At 38.6% G+C, this 19,088-nt stretch overlaps 1 protein-coding gene across 4 annotated transcripts in view; it reads right to left on the reverse strand.

Annotated features, from left to right (window-relative positions):
- The window catches only part of RPN2 (ribophorin II), a 52,433-nt gene extending 34,229 nt beyond the window's left edge, over positions 1 to 18,204 (reverse strand). For all 4 annotated transcript variants that reach the window (XM_044664313.1, XM_044664311.1, XM_044664310.1 and 1 more), the window contains exons 1-5: positions 18,134 to 18,204; positions 13,289 to 13,479; positions 5,122 to 5,217; positions 4,353 to 4,528; positions 449 to 524 (exon numbers count right to left, since the gene is read on the reverse strand). In XM_044664313.1, coding sequence (XP_044520248.1) covers positions 449 to 524; positions 4,353 to 4,528; positions 5,122 to 5,217; positions 13,289 to 13,479; positions 18,134 to 18,146 — 552 coding nt within the window. In that variant the 5' untranslated portion in view covers positions 18,147 to 18,204. The remainder of the gene's footprint in view (positions 1 to 448; positions 525 to 4,352; positions 4,529 to 5,121; positions 5,218 to 13,288; positions 13,480 to 18,133) is intronic.
- Positions 18,205 to 19,088: the final 884 nt, after the last annotated feature.

The following is a 19,088-nucleotide window of genomic DNA, read 5'->3' on the forward strand; positions in this document are numbered from 1 at the left end:
CATGTGTTTTCTGTCTCTGCCCAGTAGAATGTAAGCTTGTGGTAAGAAATTGTTTAGTCTTTGTCTTTGTGTCCCCAGTACCTAGTAGTGACTTGTACACAGGAAGTACTGTATAAATGTTACTGAATATTGAGAGGGCATCTAGATGATTCAGTGGATTGAGAGCCAGGCCTAGAGATGGGAGACTCTGAGGTCAAATCTGGCCTCAGACACTTCCTAGCTGTTTGACCCTAGGCAAGTCACTTAACCCTAGTCCTTACTACTCTTCTGCTTTGGAACCAATACACAGTATTACTTCTAAAAAGGAAGGTAAGGGTTAAAAAAAAAAAAGTAGCAGAGGGTAATAAAATAAATGTCTAAACCAAATAATTCTTTATACTAGGCTGGCTATCTGGAGAATTTTCAACAGGATTAGCCCTATATCTCAGATGGAATGCTAATTTCTTACCTCAATCTCCTCTACAATGCCTCTTAGATCAGCTTGCTGAGATAAGTATGATGCTGTCTGTAAAGCTTGAATAGTTCTGTAAAAGTGAAAAGAAAAAAAAAAAGAAAAATCTGGAGTGAGCAAGTCTATTTTTATATATACTTATATTCTTGCTAGGAACAAGTCTATCTAAACAAATGACAAAATCCTAGTTGTGAATCTAATTAGAAAACAAAAGCTAGTAAGTACTTAGCTCATAATCACAAAATACTAAAGGAGACCCAGAGGCCAAATGGTACAATTCTCTAATTTTACAAATAAGGAAACTAAGGTTCAGGGAGGAGATGGTCACATAGTTAGCTGGTTCATGAGGAGAGTCAGGACTAGAACTCCAGTTTCTTGACCCTAGTTCAGTGCTGTTTCCAATAAATCACACTGCTTCTCCAGGTGAGAAGTCCAGTTTCAACATCTGTTATATTTTAGATTATCCTAGGTAAATATTTTCAAAATCATTCATCCAAAATACAAACTAACAAGTTTTTTTTCTGATACCTGCTACCCTTTCACTCCTTCCCTTTTCTGAGATTAGTCAGCGATGGTCCTCTACTATTAGATATGTTTGGTGTCACTATCTCCATTTGTTCCACTCTGTGATTAAGTAGAACAAACCATACGGGCAGTAGAAATGGCCCCAAAAGGAAGCAGGAGACAGGAGAGATCATCACAGATGGACTCATATAATGGTGGTTTCACTTCTTAGTGCCTGTGTCTCCTAAACAGTCAAAGACAATGCCATTTGTATGATCCCAAACTCAGAGGTATTTTCTGACACCAAAGGAGCTACTAGTCATATGCAGCCAAAGGGAATATAAACTATCTGGGGGTATTTGGAAAAAGTCTACAAACTGAACAGCACTTTACCTTCCACTTCCTTTTCCACTAGTGTATTCAAACCTTCCAGGCCATTAGGTGGATCCCCATGGGAGAATTCAGATGGCAAGTGCAGCTCTGACCACATCATTCTCTTGCTCAAGAAGCATCAGAGGCTCTAAATCACCTCTAGTATATAAAGTATGAACTCTTCTATTTGCCATTTAAAGTATATCACAACCTAGTTCCAGGTTCTTTCTAAGCTGATCACACTTACCCCACCACTGCCTCTTTGATCAGGCTGTCTTTTGGGCTTTGAATGCTTTCTCTCCTCTTTCCCTTGGAACTAGGTCCTCATAGGTCTAAGCAAGTGCCAGCTCCTGCAAGGGACCTTTTTCCAGTTTCCCTAGTTGTTAGCAGCCTCCCTGTCAAATCACTTTGTATTTATTTTGCATATTTCTTGTATTTACTTATCTTTTATTTACTTTATCTTAATTGTATTACTCATAATGCATCCACCTAGCAGAATGTAAGTCCCTTGAAAGCAGGGGCTCTACACTTTTAAACTCATGACTCCAATGCCTAGCACATAGCAGGAACAATAAATGCTTGCTAACTGACTAAAGTTAAACAGTCAGTGAGATCATGCGTCTACTGTTAGATTCAAACCCTCCAATTCATCTTCAATTATCCAAGTATCCAAGGCTCAGAGCATGTGCTAACAAACTCTGCAGATAATGCAGACAAACTTTTCTTCTAATAATTTTTATCAGAGCTGTCTATGAGAAGAACATATGAAGGTTTATAATTAAAATTACTGGCTTTCCCCTTTTCCCTCAGAATATGCTAGAAAGAATAAAGTGGTGAACAGGCAGAAAGCAAGCTATACATTTATTATATATTATATAACATTGCATATTATATAATATATAAAAAATTGTATTCTTGGTAACAATATTCACACAGATTACTAGTTAGAAAACCTTCTATGGAAGAGATAGAGAACTCTCCCAATATTTAGATAACTGTGAATGTCTCCCAAATCACAGTAATTTCTCTTTCCCCTGAATTCACAGCTTTGAGTTCTATTTTCAATGCCACATAAATCCAAGCATGATGCTATGCCAGAGTATGGACTCAATAAATATTTATTGCCTTTTGAAGCAACCAATGGATTACAAGAAACAGTGACCTAGGAGTCAGGAGACCTGGTCCTAATCTTGGTTCTGTCATTCATTTGGGCAATTAGGTTACTTAAATCTTTATGAACCTCAGTTTTCTCTCGTATAAAAATAAAAAATTTGGATTAGATGTTCCCTAAGACAACCTTCTACCTCTAAATGTTCATTACTCTACTCTGAGAAGGCATGAACCATGAAAAATGTAAATAGTGTTTCTCTGAATGAAAACAGGAAAACTGGTCATCTGGTGGTTGAGTGAGCTCACTGTTTTCAGGGTACCAGACAAATGGTACAGTGGTACAGTTTGGTCTAGGGCTCAATCACCATTTATAAAATCAATATGCTAGAGAATGCAAAATAGACATTTTCTGTGTACGATGATATCTATTAACTTCATAGCAATTCCAACCTGCTCCCTGAAAAACTTATTTCTCTGAAATGTTGTATTATAAAACAAGGAAGTTGTAGTTCGCTAAAAGAAACCATGAGGGGATCTAGCTAAGTGGTTCAGTAGATTTGAGAGCCAGGTCTGGAGACAGGATATCCGGGGTCAAGTCACTTTATCCCCATTAACCCGTACCCCTCTTCTGCCTTGGAACCAATACAAAGTATTGATGCTAAGGTGGAAGGTAAGAGTTTAAAAAAAAAAAAAAAAAAAGCATGAGAGTCCATATGAAGTATGGTCCTTAAAGATCACTGTTACAGTTGCAGTTGGAGAACAAAACTGAATTTTAAACATGACTAAGATCCTAGTGTTTGCCAGGAATAGAAGCAAAACTAGGGAAAAACAAGAAAAGGAGAGAAAAAGATTTTCCAATTAAAATATGATTTCCCTCTTCTTTAAAATACATCATGCTGGTGGAATCAAAAGGAAAAAATTTGGATTAGATGTTTAAGAATGAAAATAAATCTGCTTAGCCACAGGGTGGCAGCTTTATCACAAGCCTTAAATACTTACTCCCCAGCCACCAATTTCCTTCCCTTTTGAGAGCATTAAATAAATGAATACAAAACAATTTAGAGTAATTTGTTTATAACATTCAACACTGGAAACTTTCAAATTGTTTTTTCCCTTAAATCAAATTCATGAAAGTGTAGTTCATGAATGAAGAAAGCATTTTGTAAAGGGGACAAGTGGCTCATCTAAAACAATCGCTTGAAGTAAGTCTGCCTTAAATACTAAATAAACTACTGCATGATCCACATAATCAATCCCCTTAAAAGACATTTCCCACTACTACTGAAGTTACTTTTTTTTCAAGATAGTAGCCTATTTGGTATAGGAAACTCCTTCTTCTCTCACTTCAGCCTTTCTTTCTCACCCAACCCTCACCTCTAAGAATTCCTATATTCTTGTCTCATTTCTTTTTGACATGTCCCCACTATAGCCATTTTAGACAAAGAACTATTTCTACAGCTAATCAGAGAGGCAATAGGATATTAGAAAGAATACTAAAGTAGGAAACCTGGGTTCAAAACCAAGCTTTAATACTTTGTGGCTGTGTGATTTTGGACAAATCGATTAAACTCTCTGAGGCTCTTCTATAATATGAAGATGATAACTGTTAACTTGTTCTACACCTCCCTCATGGGATTACTGTGAGGAAAACACTTTGTAAAACCTTAAAGTGCTCTAGAAATATGAATTACAATTATTTCATACTTGCTTTTATTTTTATTCTTTACTCCTAAGATTCAATTATCCTTCCTTTCTATGTCCCTGACTCTATACCATACACAAACTGTCCAATCACGTCTTAGTTTAGTTTTTTTCTTCATCCAAAAAGGCAAAACTTGTCTCGAAACTCTCCAAACACAGTGACAATATTGAAGGTTATCAGGAGTTGAATAAATGCTTCTTAACAATGACTCACGCAAGTACGGTTTCCTCCTTACTAAGACGGGCAGTGAGAGCACTGAGTGCTTCTTGAGATGCCAAAGGAAGGCCAAAACCATTGAGAGCTCCAACTGCATGGTAGATCTGAGAGACTGATGAATCTTCACTCACAGCTGCATGGAGCAGATCTTTGGTCTCATTTGAAATAGAAATCTGTGAAAAAATTAGTAAAAACATAGAGGAATTCATATCAGATATTGGTAACTAGCCAATCTAGTGGCTCTTCCCTATGGCTGATGTAAAGTGATGATGGGAAGTCATCAAACTTGCCAGTATTTCCACACCAATGTTTTAATATATCTGGATCCCTAGTTTGGAGAGTCATTTTTCTTTGCACAATGCTCTCATGCTTTCAAGAATATAAACATTCTAGCAATTTGGTGAGGAAGAAGTTTTCATATATATTATCCTTTCCTTTTGTTTCAAGAAAAAAGGTGGGATAGAAAAGGAAATCAAAATTTCCCCAAACAGCAGGGGGAAAATTGTTACAAAAAGGGCCACTTTTCTAAAAAAAGTCAAAATTAAGAAAAAAATTAAGCTTCATATTAAGAAAAAAGCAAAAACTAGACAGAACTGAACTCTCTTTCATGCTATAAAAAAGAACTTCCAGGAAACAATGATACTTTTATTAAACCCAAATAATTCCTTCCCCTACCCCACCAATTCTTAGTAATATGAAAGATGCCAAAAGAAGTTTTCATGCTACATCACAGATTGTAACATTAGATTCAGGAGATCTGACTTACCTCACACCCTGAAAGGACCTGGCTGGACTGTGCAGCATAAAAAAGGGAGTCAAGACTGTTGGGATCTAGATTGGATTTGATGAAGGTACAGGCTTGCTAGAGAAAAAAAAGAAATCAAAATTAAGTCATGATTTTAAGAGAGATGGGGAAAATCGCAAGTACCTCATACAAAACATTCTTGCTATACTTGAAAGCTAACATACAAAAGCAACAGGATGGTTGTTAACCCGCCCCCCCCCCCCGCCATGACCCACACTAAGATAAAAGTAGAAATATTAAGGTGTGCTCTCACACAGAGATAACACCACTGAATATTTTGGTTTGTGGAGTTATAATATACATTCCAGTTATTCAAAAACAAATCTTAAAACTAGCTTAGCATTTAACAAGAATCTAAATTAAAATTCTGAATAAAGTATTTAGAAAGAATGCCATTTGTAGAAAGGAAGGGGAAAAGAAAAATTTTCAAAAGATTTATAAATTAAGCATAAGGAGAAGGAAACAAATTGCTTAATCCAACATGCAAATTCTTATATGCACAAGGTTTGCTATAAAAGTATAGGCTTTGTCTCCATCTTGTGGGAAAGCTGTAGCATAACATCTAGCTATTAAGAATAAAATGGTTGCATGGGAGCAATGCAATGCAATTTTTATGTGTACAAAGCAACACAAAGAAGTACACATTTCTGTGTCCTTTTCCCAAAGTTTAAGATATTATAGTTTGAACTGTTGCTTATTGTGTCATAAAAGAAACAGAAACCTGGAAGGAGGGCACAGATCAGATTTTACAAAAACATTCAACTTTGAAAAGTCCCAGTCAACTGATAGACAACCAGTGAACCTAGTCTTCTTACATTGTACTTTGAGTGAATTCTATAGGGCTCTTTACTCCCATAATGTCATTCCATTTTAATTCTTGCATTTGAGTCTTCTACCTACCAACATTGCTAAAAATATCATTCAATAAATTTACTTCAAACTCTTGTGGTAGACCTGGCATTTTTGTTGGAGCGGCATTGATTAAATTTCAAAAAGCAAACAATATTCTGCTTGGGGATCTCTTTCACCAACTGAAAGAGCAAGAGATAAAAAACAAGGCACATCACCCCCGCACAATGAGGTAGAGGTAAATAGGATATAACCCTCAATTTGATGAATCCATCAAACAACCAGCTCAACAATAAATTAAATAACTTTAAGGCCTAGGTACAATTCCCTTTTATCATATTTATATGCTTAGCATCATAGTTTCTAGATATTTCATAAAATAAAGAGAATATGGAATTCAGGAAGGAACATTTTATTGTAAGTTAAATCTCAAAGTGCTATTTTTAGGCTATTTTTTAAGCCAACCTATAAATTCCATAAGGTCAATGAATAAAACATGAATGTTGAAAGCCTAAGGTGAAAGGTCTAACCCATTTGTAAAATATTGGCAATGTTTACTAGCACATGAAATTCTTTGTCCAAAACCAAACACAAGTATCCTATATATATGCAACCAATTCAATTCTACATTTTCAGCTCAAATTCTGACTGACCCCCTCAACACCTCCCATCTCCATTTCAATATTTTGCCATCAAATTTAATTTAAAATGTCTAAAGTCAAACTTGTCTTTCAAAAAAATTTCCTTATTTCTGTCAATATTCTCTTAGGCTTAAAATTTTGGATACATATTTTTATTTTCCCTCTCCCTGGAGAAGATAAATAACAAATAATTCCTCAAAGCCCTATAAAATTCATCTTTTTTTAACGTTTCCTTTTTCCATTTCTTCTTTTCTATTACTGTTTTTGCCATCAAGTGCTAAGAATACTAGTATAAAGAATGAAAGATTCTTACTGTCTAGCTGTGAGTCCTTCTCATTTGATACATGAAAACAGTATGCCTTGATTGGTTAGCAGAGGAGTGGTGGGTTTTCTCTTCTAGTTCTGAGGCTAAAATTCAATGCTATAGCTGTTCTCTGAATACAGTATCCTGGCTTTGGAGCAAGGCCGTGGCAGCTATTGGCCCTCCATGACTTTTCTTTAGGCTCATTCTAAGTAAGAGATTTAATCTCTTAGAGCAGGGGTCGGCAACGTATGGCTCTTTCTGCAGAAGCCATAAAGTCAATTTTTTTTCAGGCGCTGTTACAGGAGTGCGCACTGTGAGCACTGTACAGCTCTCACAAAATTACATCTTAAAAAATGTGGCGTTTATGGCTCTCACAGCCAAAAAGGTTGCCGACCCCTGTCTTAGAGGGACTGAGTATATACATCGATGGCTCAGACTACATGGCTTAACCAAACATATTTCTGAGAAGGAATCCCCCTAGATCAATGATGGGCAAACTTTTTAAAGAGGAGGCCAAAGGAAAGGAAATGCTCATCTGTCAGTCTGTATCTAAGGCAACTCTTTCGAAGTTTCATTGTATTGTAGCCTACTCACTGTATTCATCAGATTAGGAACAATGTTGCCCTGCCAGATATAACATTTCAGGGGGCCGCATCTGGCCCACAGGCCATAGTTTGCCCATCACTGCCCTAGATGACATGTTTTTCTGATGAACAGCTCTGGAACTTTTGTGCTATTCTGAGAGGTTGAAGGCTGGACCTTAGTGGAAGACACCATCCCAGTCTCAGAGATGGCTTTGGGCTGGACTAGTTTCTGCTCTCTGTTCCTGAACTGTTGTATTTCTGGCTCAAAAGGATTTTGTTATTCTTATTGTAACTATCAGAGCTTTGCCAGACTCTATTGGGTATAACTGAGGTCCTCTACTCTTGTGGTTCTGGTTCTATTAGACCTGTGAAGAAAACACAGGCTACCCCAGGAAAAGTTTCTATTGTCTGTTGATTTTTTTTAAGGGGACAACTTTGTTGTTTTAACTCCACAGGGTCCTGGTTGTCAAAATTTTGACTGTTATTGTAAGGAAGTTATGGGAAAGGGGACAAAGGGTCCTGATCGTTGTCTTTCTTAATTGAGAGCCCTAACCCTTTCTGCCATCAACCCAACAGTATCTATTTTGTATGTGTTTTCCTATATGATCAAACTACAGTGCTGTTTTTGACACTGGCTGCCTTCATTTCCACTATACGTTCAGGTTAAATGTGAGGTGAATGGGATCCAGTACAAAAGGAGGAAAGTAATTTAAATCTGCTCTACCTGCCCTAGAAGCACCCTGACTTCTTGTCTGTATATAATATAGAAGCCTAAGCCCTGCCAGTTCTAGAAAAGTCTAAGTTTTATATCTGGGTTTAATCAAAGAAGAAAAAAATAGAAAGAGGTTAAACTGTAACAAAAAGAAAAACCCTAATGATAGGTTTATATTGAAAGCCTGACAGGGCAAAGCTGGAATAGATTCCAGAAAAGGATGGTATTGTTTTTATGGTTGAATAACTGCCAAGAAATTGTTGGAGTTTTAAAAAACTTCTTTCAAGTCTACAAGGTTAAGCCTCATAGTGAAAAGGGTTAAAAACTAAGTTTAAAAAGAAAATGAGAATTTCTCCAATTTGAGTTGAGATCTCTACCATTCCTGTAATCTGGTCAATCAAGTGACACAGTATAAAAGATAACTTAGTTAAGTTGTTGATATATTCATTGTTTTATATTTTGTGTATGTATAATTTCTACATATAATAATATAAAAATAAGTTGTAATCATAATAGAATTAATGGTAAGGAATGGCATGAGAACCAGTAATCAATAATCATATTGTGAGTAAAAATCACAAAGAAAATCCTCTAAAATGATCTAGCAAGATATCCTTGCCAAAGGGAGCTATGCACATGTGTCCAGCATCTCAGAAGGTATCCAGATGGTATGAGATCTCAGTTGGCTTTAAAGCTATAAGGATGACCTCGACATTTACCATATATAGTATTGATCATTGTTTTATAGAATAGACCTTCTTAAAAAGTGACCTTCTCAGATCACTCCCTCTGAAAAGAGGTGTTCAGAAGATCTCACCCTACTCGATAAACTCCAAAGAGTCCCCTACTGCCTCTAAACTCAAAAAATTTGCTCTGACATTTAACGTGTCTCACAACCTGGCCACTCCCTAACTTTGAAGACTTACACCTTACTCCACTTCACAAACAGTATAGTCTAGCCATACTAGTTTACTTGCTAGTCTTTCCATTTCCTATCTCACTGCATTTTCACTGGCTGTCTCCCATCACTGGTATCATCTTCCTTACCTCTGCCAGTTAGAATTTCTGGTTCTCCTTAAGACTCAAGATACCTTCAGCATAAAGCCTTTCCTGGGACATTCCTTTCCAGATCATCTGGGTATTTACATTATAGTATCTGGTAAACACCTATATATTTACATGTTGTCTCCCCCTATTATAATGCAAGCTCTCTGGGTGCAGGGAGTGTTCAGCTTTTCATTACTTTATCCACAATACTTAACACATAGAATGTACTTAATAAATGCTTATTGATAAGTTAGCAATTCACCCTACAAGGGGAATATGTAAAGGATTACCTTTTGGGAAGTGCTAAATGGTGGCACATTTCTAAACCTGTTCTAAGTAGATATTGATTGCTGAGAAGGTCTGAGCATCTGTTCTGTGAAGGTGGTGAAAAGATAACCCTATTTCATAAATGAACTGAAAGTTTCCCACCTATGAGACCACAAGCTATGGCATTACAGCCTTTGAATGATATGAAGTAATGATGCATAAAACCATCTGTTTCAAAAATAGTTCTGATCTTTACCAAAAATCAGAGTTAAGGGAGTCTGGACTTTATATACCTAAAAAAAGTCTGTCTGTGACTTTCAGAACAGATGTGCCAGAAGCTTAATGCTAGAATAAGTATTTATTTTATACTCTCCCCTTTTACAGTAAAATCCTCTGACCTATGATGGATGATATATTCATTTCACTATATATTTTTGAGATTTCAGTGGTGGGTAAAATATCTTTATTGTATACTTCCTAAGAGTAGCACCAGCCAACCATCCTGTATCTTTTTTTTCATAAGATAAGCTCATAATATACCCTTCTTAAACCATAGGCTACAGATCTATGTTGTTTCTGCCTCCTCCCTAAGAACCAGTCTCCTATAAACTTTTCTTGAGGATGTTGCTACCTCTAAGATTAGGTCTCAGAAACTGAGAAAGATGATTGAAGACTGGCAGTCTCTAAACTATGACCGTGCTTAATCGTGTACCTTGCTCCCATTCACCAAGATCTGGTACACACAAACAAAAGGGAGAAGCTTACTGAAACAGTTTTTTCAAAGTTGGCTTGCTTTAAATATTTCCCCATATTTCCCAACGATAATAGATGACAAGCACCATTTGCCAAGGCCAAGGTGTAGAAAAGTCTGTAAGAGCAAAGAGAGTAGCTTATTCCTGTTTTGGGAACTTTTCATAAATGTACAAATTAATTTATTAAATATCTAAATACTATTACTATGAAGATGTATATGAGTTGTTGTATGTATTCAGGATATATAAAAGGCATAAGTGCATAAAATAACATGCAATAAAATTAGTAACAGACTTTTTGAAAAAAGAATTTACTCCCAACTTCAGTCCCTTAAGACAGAGTTACACATTCTCAGGACAAACAACAAAAGAAATCTATAAGCTACTCCAGATGCAACATTTTCCCTACCCTGAATCTACAGGAATGGCAAAACAGAATTTAAATAAGATAGTTAAAATTTGTGCTGAAATTATTTTAAATTACCAAACATTTTACTTATAGCTCTCATGAGTATAAGATCTACCACTAACAGGAAAACTGTTCTTATTTAATAGCAAGACAATTCTGAGTTACAGCTTCTAACCCTATCCTGAATTATTAAAACACTAAAGAAATGAACAGAAAGAAGATTTCCATACCCAAATATAAGATATCTTGCCCAAAAAACAAAAAGAACCTTGCTAGATACTTCCTTGGAACAGTGCTTTAAATTGCTATGGATTTTCCCTTTCAACTCTGTCCCTATTCCCAAGGCCACCAACCAGTTCTACCATCTATCTATTACCTTTAAATAGATCTTTTGACAAGTAGAAAGACAATTATAGAAAGACTAACTGAAGATTTGTGTGACAAAGGGAATGCATAAAGATGCTTTCTAGTCACAAATGAACTTTGGGATCTTGGGATTGATTATTCCTTTGTCAATTTCACTCTCCCACTTGTGAAAAACTTAAAATGTCCATTCTGGTAGGCATGGGCCTTTTCACAGTTTCAGGGGAAAATCCTGTTCTGTTCCATATCCCTGAATAATACACAAACAAGACAGACTAGATATCCTAATTGGCAAAAAAAGGGGACAGCAAAGCTATTGCTACATTTCTCCCTCCCTCCTGAGAACCTTAGGGAAAATCATGATGATCCCAAAATAAAAAGGTCCTAGGATCTATTTGGATGGCTCAGTACTTAACTAGACTCCGGGAAGCTTGGAGAGTATGAGGTAATTTCATATCCTTTGCCTGTGTATCTCAGCCCTTGGCCTCTGCTACCTCTCCTTTGCTTTGCACAAAGCAACTACCATTTTTAATCCCTTCCTAGGACACAAGTTCTGTCTCTCCTTGACTTCTATGAGGGTCACTTGTCCCTAATGTTTGCTATGTCATGCTCATAAACTATGAGCAAAGATATCCTATCTGGGATGATACATATTAGATGATATCTAGGATGATTTGCTTCCCTTGTGCACAAAAAGTGGGGAATGTGGGAACAGGCCTCAAGATTTGCCTATCTTATCTGTTGTGCTTGATGTTACTATGAAGACTAACCTGAAAAAACTAAGGGGAACCTTGTTGCCTCTTTGTAGAATAAAAGGCTATATTACTTGCTTGTGTAATTTCTGATAATCTATTACCTGTTAGTATTTTGCCTTTCTTGTAATACTCTAGAGTTCTAGAATTTGCTAAGCCTCACTAGTTTATCTTTGAATGAACCTAAGAAAATTTATGAGCAGTTCTTTAGACTCTTTAATCTAAAATTTTAAGTTCTGTGACTCTTATCCTTTGATTCTGTTGCTGTAAGATTTCAAAAAGTTTTGTTTTACTCTATCTATTAAGAGATGTTTATTATCCAGACAAGACTGGAAACCATCTGATGATTCTCTCCTACAAAGTTTAAAAGGGAAACATTTCTTAAACCTGTAATTATCAGAATATTGGTGAACTGTTTCCTCGAGAGTTCCTAAAAACCTTCACTGACTCTCTATGGCCTCCAGGAACAAACTTTTTATTCCGTTCAAATTCATTTACTATACTGTATCTCGGACATGTTTATGGAAGTTTCCTTTGCTTATGTCATCTCACTTGACTGAAATGCTCTCCCACTAAACCCTCTGAATCTTATGTATCCTTCCAAGGCCAGTTCAAATCCCACCTCTTCTGTGAAGCTTTCCTACATCACACTAATTCTGCTATGATCTCTCTTCTTCCTCTCAGAACACTAAATCAAAAGCATTTACTTACTACCTGCTCATTTGGTAATTATCACATGTTGCCTTCTATTATAGTAATTGTCTTAAGATTTTGGGTCTTGATTCTCCAACTAGACTATAAGCTTCTAGAGGTCTGGAGGTATAACATCTAATATTTTTCATGTCTCACAATGCATAATACCAAATAGGTAATAGGCATTTAATATTTAACTGTACAGAAAAAACAAAATTGTATTGAAAGAAAAATATTTGAACTGAATTGGCTCTTGCTGTCCTATGTAAGGGGGAAAAAAACCTCCAGTGAAAGAAATGGAGATGGCAATGAAGGCACTTTTAAAAGCTGATAGGCAATAGGGCAGCTAGGTAACTCAGTAGATAGAGTGCCGGGTCCGCAGATAGGAGGTTCTGGGTTCAAATCTAGCCTCGGATACTTCCTAGTTGTTTGACCCTGAGCAAGTTACTGAACCCCAATTGCCTAGCCCAGTGATGGTGAACCTTTTAGAAACCGAATGCCCAAACCACAACTCTCATGCTGCATATGAGCCCCACACCTTACCCCAGACAGAGGGAGGAAGCGCTCCCACTGGGCTGCTGGATAGAGGGATAGGTGATGAGAGAAATGTCTTCAGACCTGTGTTGAGAAGAGGAAGGGAGCAGCCCCCTCTGGCACACTATAGCAGCACATGTGTCACCAACATGGACCTAGTTCTTATTACTCTTTTGCCTTGCAACTGATACTTAGTAGGAAAACCAAAGTCTTAACCTCACCTTTACATCAGGCACTTGTGCACCAAGTTTGCTGAGTCCCACGATAGAGTAGAAAGCAGTTTCCAAATTTGAGAAAGGCTGGTTCAGAGAAGATTTTAGTCGTTCAACATCACGCTGGGTGAGGTAATGGCTGGGTGTTAGGGCCTGGATGACTGTGATTGTTAGGGCCAAGAGTAAGATGGTGTTGGAACCTGGGGGAAAATGTGTTTATTTTAATAATGACTATTAAATAAGTTTTATCCCATCCCAATGCCATTTAAAGTTACTAGTAACCCAGAAAAGACTACTATGATTATAGAAGACAAGAATGGGAAAATTTTTGTAGAGAGTATCTATTTTTGTAGGTAAGCAACTTTTCCCAAATGACACAGATTTTCCTAATGCCCTCTGATCACGTCAGTCTCTGGTCAAAAATCTTTAGGGCTTTTAAATGCCAGACTGGTACTCAAAGTCCTCCAGTGTGTTTACATCTTAGATTTCCAGCATCATCTCTCACAAACTCCCTTTCCACATACCCTGGAGTTGGATCTAGCATGGCACCATGAAGTTTATCTGAGGGGTCTCTTGCCTCCCTCCTGGACTGGGGCTGCTAACAACTAGGGTCCCATAGCCATCTTACCCGATTCTTAGGCTGTCTTCCCAATGAGGGAGAAAAAAGGCAAACCTGCCCCTATCTTAACAGGAGAATTTATCCATATAAGACACCTAGAGAATTATTAGAATCAACTAAGAGAGCATAGTCTCAGTCAAGATCTGAAGTGGCATAAGAACATTTAAATTACAGCATTGAGACCAATCTATACTTGGTACTCACTGTGCACCACAGCTAGTCAATTCTTGCCTCCTGTTTCTTTCAAATCTCTGATTTGAAAATACCTTTTGTCTGGGTAAAATTCTCCTTTCTCCTAATACCTCTCAAACAACAAATATATTAAAGCACCTACTAATTATCTGTCATGTATAGTTACCATTCCCTTCCAGTGTCCCATGGAAGTCTCCTCCATTGTTAAACTTTTTTCATGCTAGATCTCTTCCTTTCTTATCTTCCCATCTCAATTAAAGCTGGTTTTCTTCTAAAGATAGCACATCCCTTGGCACCCGATCCAAGGCTGGCTGCTCCATTCTTACTTGAACATATCATATATAGCCAGAAGAGACTTGGCATACTCCTCATTCCCCACTGCCACATTCAAACTCTTCTTCTGTTACTCTAACTCAGTAAATATCTCTTCTTTAAAGTTCCCTTCATACTGTCCAGATTCCTGTTATCCATGAACAGAAGGGAAGGAGGTTCTTCTCCCCAATGAATGGAATATTTAATTCAGGGTCCCTTCTTTCTCCCAATCCCCAACTCCTACTCTTCACCTTGGCCTCTCAGTTCTTCAACCTCAACTCCCACGACCTATTTCTAGACTACTTCAACTACTCCCAAAACAATTTGCCTTGGTTATTAAAATTCCTAGTTCACCCAAGATGCACTAAGAATCATTCTTTGATCATGCCTCTGTTCCTTTGCTTATGCTGATTCTTGTTTGGAATACCCTTTTCCACAGCCTCTTCCCCACCTCCTCCTTGCAGGCTGGAGTCCTGGCCCCATCATTTACTAGCTTTGTGATGTTAGGGAAGTTACTCAAACTCTCTGAGCCCGTTTCCTTATCTGTAAAGCAGGGATAAAACTTACATCAATATCTACTACATGGAATTGTTGAAAAAGCCAAATAAAATCAGAAATGTAAAGTGTTTATAGCTATAAACTATTATTACTTTTGAAATTCTACAGATCCTTCAGGAATTAGCTTAAATGTTACCCTACCTCCATAATTTCTCTACCAGAAAGTACCATCTCCCTCTTTCCCCAAGTAATTGTTATCACCTATAGCAGTAGTTCCCAAACTTTTTTGGCCTACCGCTCCCTTTCCAGAAAAAATATTACTTAGCCCCCTGGAAATTAATTTTTTAAAAATTTTAATAGCAATTAATAGGAAAGATAAATGTACCTGTAGCCATCACTGCTGCCCTGGATCGCTGCAGAACCACCACCACCACCCCCCCCCAGGGGGCAGTAGCTCTCTCTCCTCTCTCTCCCCTGTCTCCCCTGTCTCCCCTCTCCCCTTTCCCTCTTCTCTCTCTCTCTCATTGGTATACTTGTCTTCTCCCCATTACTAGATCATAAGCTCCCAAAGAGCAAGCATCAAGGCCTTACTCATCTCTGCTCACAACTCTAGATCTGCTATTTATTACATAAATGACTTCAAACATATAACATCTCTGTGCTTCAGTTTCCCTACCTATAAAATGAAGGTGCTTTGAGTAACCTTTTAAGATTAATTCTAGCTCCAAACCTATGATCCACTGGAGTGGAAAGAACACTGGAATCAGTAGCTTTACTGTGTAACCTTGGGCAAAAGATTCTACTTCTCTGTACCTCTATTTCCTCAGCTGTAAAATTGATATAACCACAAATGACAACCTCATCTGGTTGTTGTGAATCAATTAACAAGTGTTATTCTTCAAGTGTTATTTTGTCACCTCATTTCTCTTGGACTTTTGATTTTCTCCTCTGTGAAATGAGATGGTCAGAGTGAATGTATGAATCCAATCTTTACAAAGGGCTTTAAGGCTTGTAGGATACTTTATACACATTACCTCATTTGGCCCTCAGAAAAAAGGGTACTGGGCCAGAAGGCAGAAAGTCCCTGAGTGAACTCAGGTACTAAATGTATGAACTTGGGCAAGTCACTTAACCTGCTTGCTTTGGGTTTCCTCAACAATAAAATGGGGATTAATAATAGCATCTTATCTTCCAGGGTTCTTTTTGCTTAGCACAATGTCTGGCACACAACAGGAGCTATATAAAGACAAATTATTTATTTGGTCCTGAAGGTAATAGCAAGTCATTAGAATTTATTGAGTTGTCTGCCTCAATTAGATCTGCACATTAGGAAGTTCAGTGGAGGATAGACCATAATGGGGAGATGTGGCAAGCAGATTAACCAGAAAGCTCCAAGTGTGAGATGATAAAGGTGCACAAGTATCAGGAAACAAGGGATCATGTATGTATAGGAGATGTTATGAAGGTAGAAATGATAGGATTAGGTAATAGATTGGATATGGGAAGTAAGAGACTTGCATTGAAAATGATGGTTTGGTTGTGAGCCTAGATGATTTGTAAAGACACCTATACCCTTGACAGAAATGGAGAATTTGGAAAGGGGGTTGGATTTGGAGAGAAAGATAAAGAGTTCAGTTTGTCTTCAGGGCATCAAGTTCCAAGATGTGCGATAAGCAGCTGGAGATATGTCTGGAGACTGGCAGGGAGGGTAGGCTCAAAAATAGATATGAGATGTGAACTGGAATGACCTCCAGGAATTGATGCAGAGTGAAAGGAGCAGAACCAGGAGAACATTATACACAGAGATGGATACACTGTGGCACAATCAAATGTAATGGACTTTTCTACTAGCAGCAATATAATAATTCTGGACAATCTGAGGGATTTATGAGAAAGCACTATCCACATTCAGAGAAAGAATTCTGGGAGTAGAAACACAGAAGAAAAACAACTGCTTGATCACATAGGTTGATGGGGATATGATTGGGAATATTGACTCTAAATGAGCACCCTAGTGCAAATATCAATAATATGGAAATATGGAAATAATATGGAAACTATAGGTCTTTATCAATGGCATATGTAAAACCCAATGGAATTGCACATGGGCTACAGGAGGGGGCAGGGGGAGGGTAGGGAGAGAATATGAATCTTGTAACCATGTAAAAATATTCTAAACTAATTAATTAATTAAAATTTTCCAAATTAAAAAAAATATATGAAATTACCAAAAGAAATAAAAGAATGGGAACAGAAAAGGGGGTCCAAAGTCAAAGCCCTGTGGGACACAACACTTCTTTTCCTAGCATAAATGATTTATATGAAGATCCAACAAGAGTCAGATGGGTAGAAGAACCAGAAGCAAGTGGTCTGAAAATCTAAAGGGAGTATCAAGGAGAAAAGAGTGATAGACAGTGTCAAAGGCTCCTTCTTACTACCGGTGAGATCCCTAGGTCCTCTCTCTGCTGGGGCCTAAGATTGAAGCCTGGCAGTACAGCAGGCCCTGAATTCTTCCCATTAGACTGTAACCTCCTTGAGAGCAGAATGTTATTTGAATCTTTTTTTGTATCCTCAACCGCTTAGCACAGTGCCAGGCACATTATATATGTCGAACAAATGAATGAATGGAAAGGCGGCTTCCTGATGGAATGAATGAACTCATTCTGTTTAAGACAGTCACCTCCTGGACACCTGAGCCTCCTACACTTCCAGCTGGGCAAATCACCTCACCTCTCTGGGCCTTAGTATCCTCAAACCAGGGTAACACTCAGGATCTCCCTGCACCCCACACCTGGCTAATGCGTGGAAGGCCTTTTGTTAACCTTAGAAACTTGAATTCCCATACCTTCCACTACCTGAGGCCCTAAACACGTTTACCATATTACCCTTCCTCCAATTTCCCCAAGCCAATGCCAACCTGTCCCCCTCTCAACCACCCCCAACCAGCCCAGCCTCGCAGCGGGGTCCTCCCCGCCCCCACGCCCACGCGCGCCCCTAGGTAGACGTCCCGCTGGGGATGGGCCGCTTGGGGACCCGTAAATTCCTCGCGAATCTCCCTCCCCTCCCCCGCGAAACCCGAACGTGCAGACGAGCCTGTTCTGCAGAGGAAGGAGAACACGCCTCTCCAGCTCAAGAGCAGGGCGCATTCGGCTTCCACTGTCTCCCTCTTGGGACCCAAGAACCTTGCGGATCACCTCCCCAAGATCAAGGCAGGCCCATGCCCAACGCCTCACCCGGGACCGCCATTTCTCCTAGCTCCTGCCCAGCTCCTGGCGCGCCACAGACTTCCGCCCAAGAAATTGGTTCCAACTAAACGGCGGTGGCGGACAGGATATGCAAAAGTATCTTCTCCCGAGAATGGACACCAATAACAGGTTGTTTATTCTAAATCAAAATCTCTTATCCAACTCCGCAAAGCTGTTGTGTGAATATTTCGAATAGAGTCCTGAAATCTCTGCACCGTCTGTGCGTTGAGGCCCGTCCACCCCTATGAGCAGAACCTGCATGGAACAATCCGCGTAGCAACCGTTAAGCTCCGGGTGGTTCTGGAAAACGGCTAAAGGAGGAGGGGACCCGGCCCAGAAACGGGGCTTCTGCTGATTGGCCAATGGCCTTGTCATTCATTCGCCTCCCCCACCCCCGCCCAGATGATTTTAAAGGGACAGTAGGCTTTGGGTGAGGGGAAATGAGGGAAGAAGGAAGTATAGGTTATGGCATACTTATTTGCATACATTAATTTGGGATAGGAGCTAAACCTCAACTCCTTTGTTCCTCAATCCTTGCAAACCTTAAAGCTGTACAGCCATGGAAACCATTATATAAGCTCTTCCTCTAGGACTTCACCTACTGGGAGGTAGCCAGTACAAAAACTATTCTTTCCATTTTATAAGTGAGAAAACTAAGTCTTTCAGGCCACGCAGCTAGTTAAAGCCTTAGCAACTGCTGCTTCCAGCCTGCAAGATTTTTCCTATTGCATCGCACTGCTCTATGAGAGCAGTCCTACGGAAAAGAGGGTTCTTTGGAAGACGGGATAAATAAATACTTGATTATTTGACATACGTTTGGTGCTTTGTGGGATATTTGAGGGGAAATGTTAATTGCAGAATGAGTACATTACTTTGTCACTTAGAAGGCTCCTAACCTGCTTTCTACCTCCAATTCCTTAAGATGTTTACAAATCAGTCCCAA

The sequence above is a fragment of the Gracilinanus agilis genome, chromosome 2 (assembly GCF_016433145.1).
Source record: "Gracilinanus agilis isolate LMUSP501 chromosome 2, AgileGrace, whole genome shotgun sequence".
In the NCBI taxonomy this organism is placed as follows: Eukaryota; Metazoa; Chordata; class Mammalia; order Didelphimorphia; family Didelphidae; genus Gracilinanus; species Gracilinanus agilis.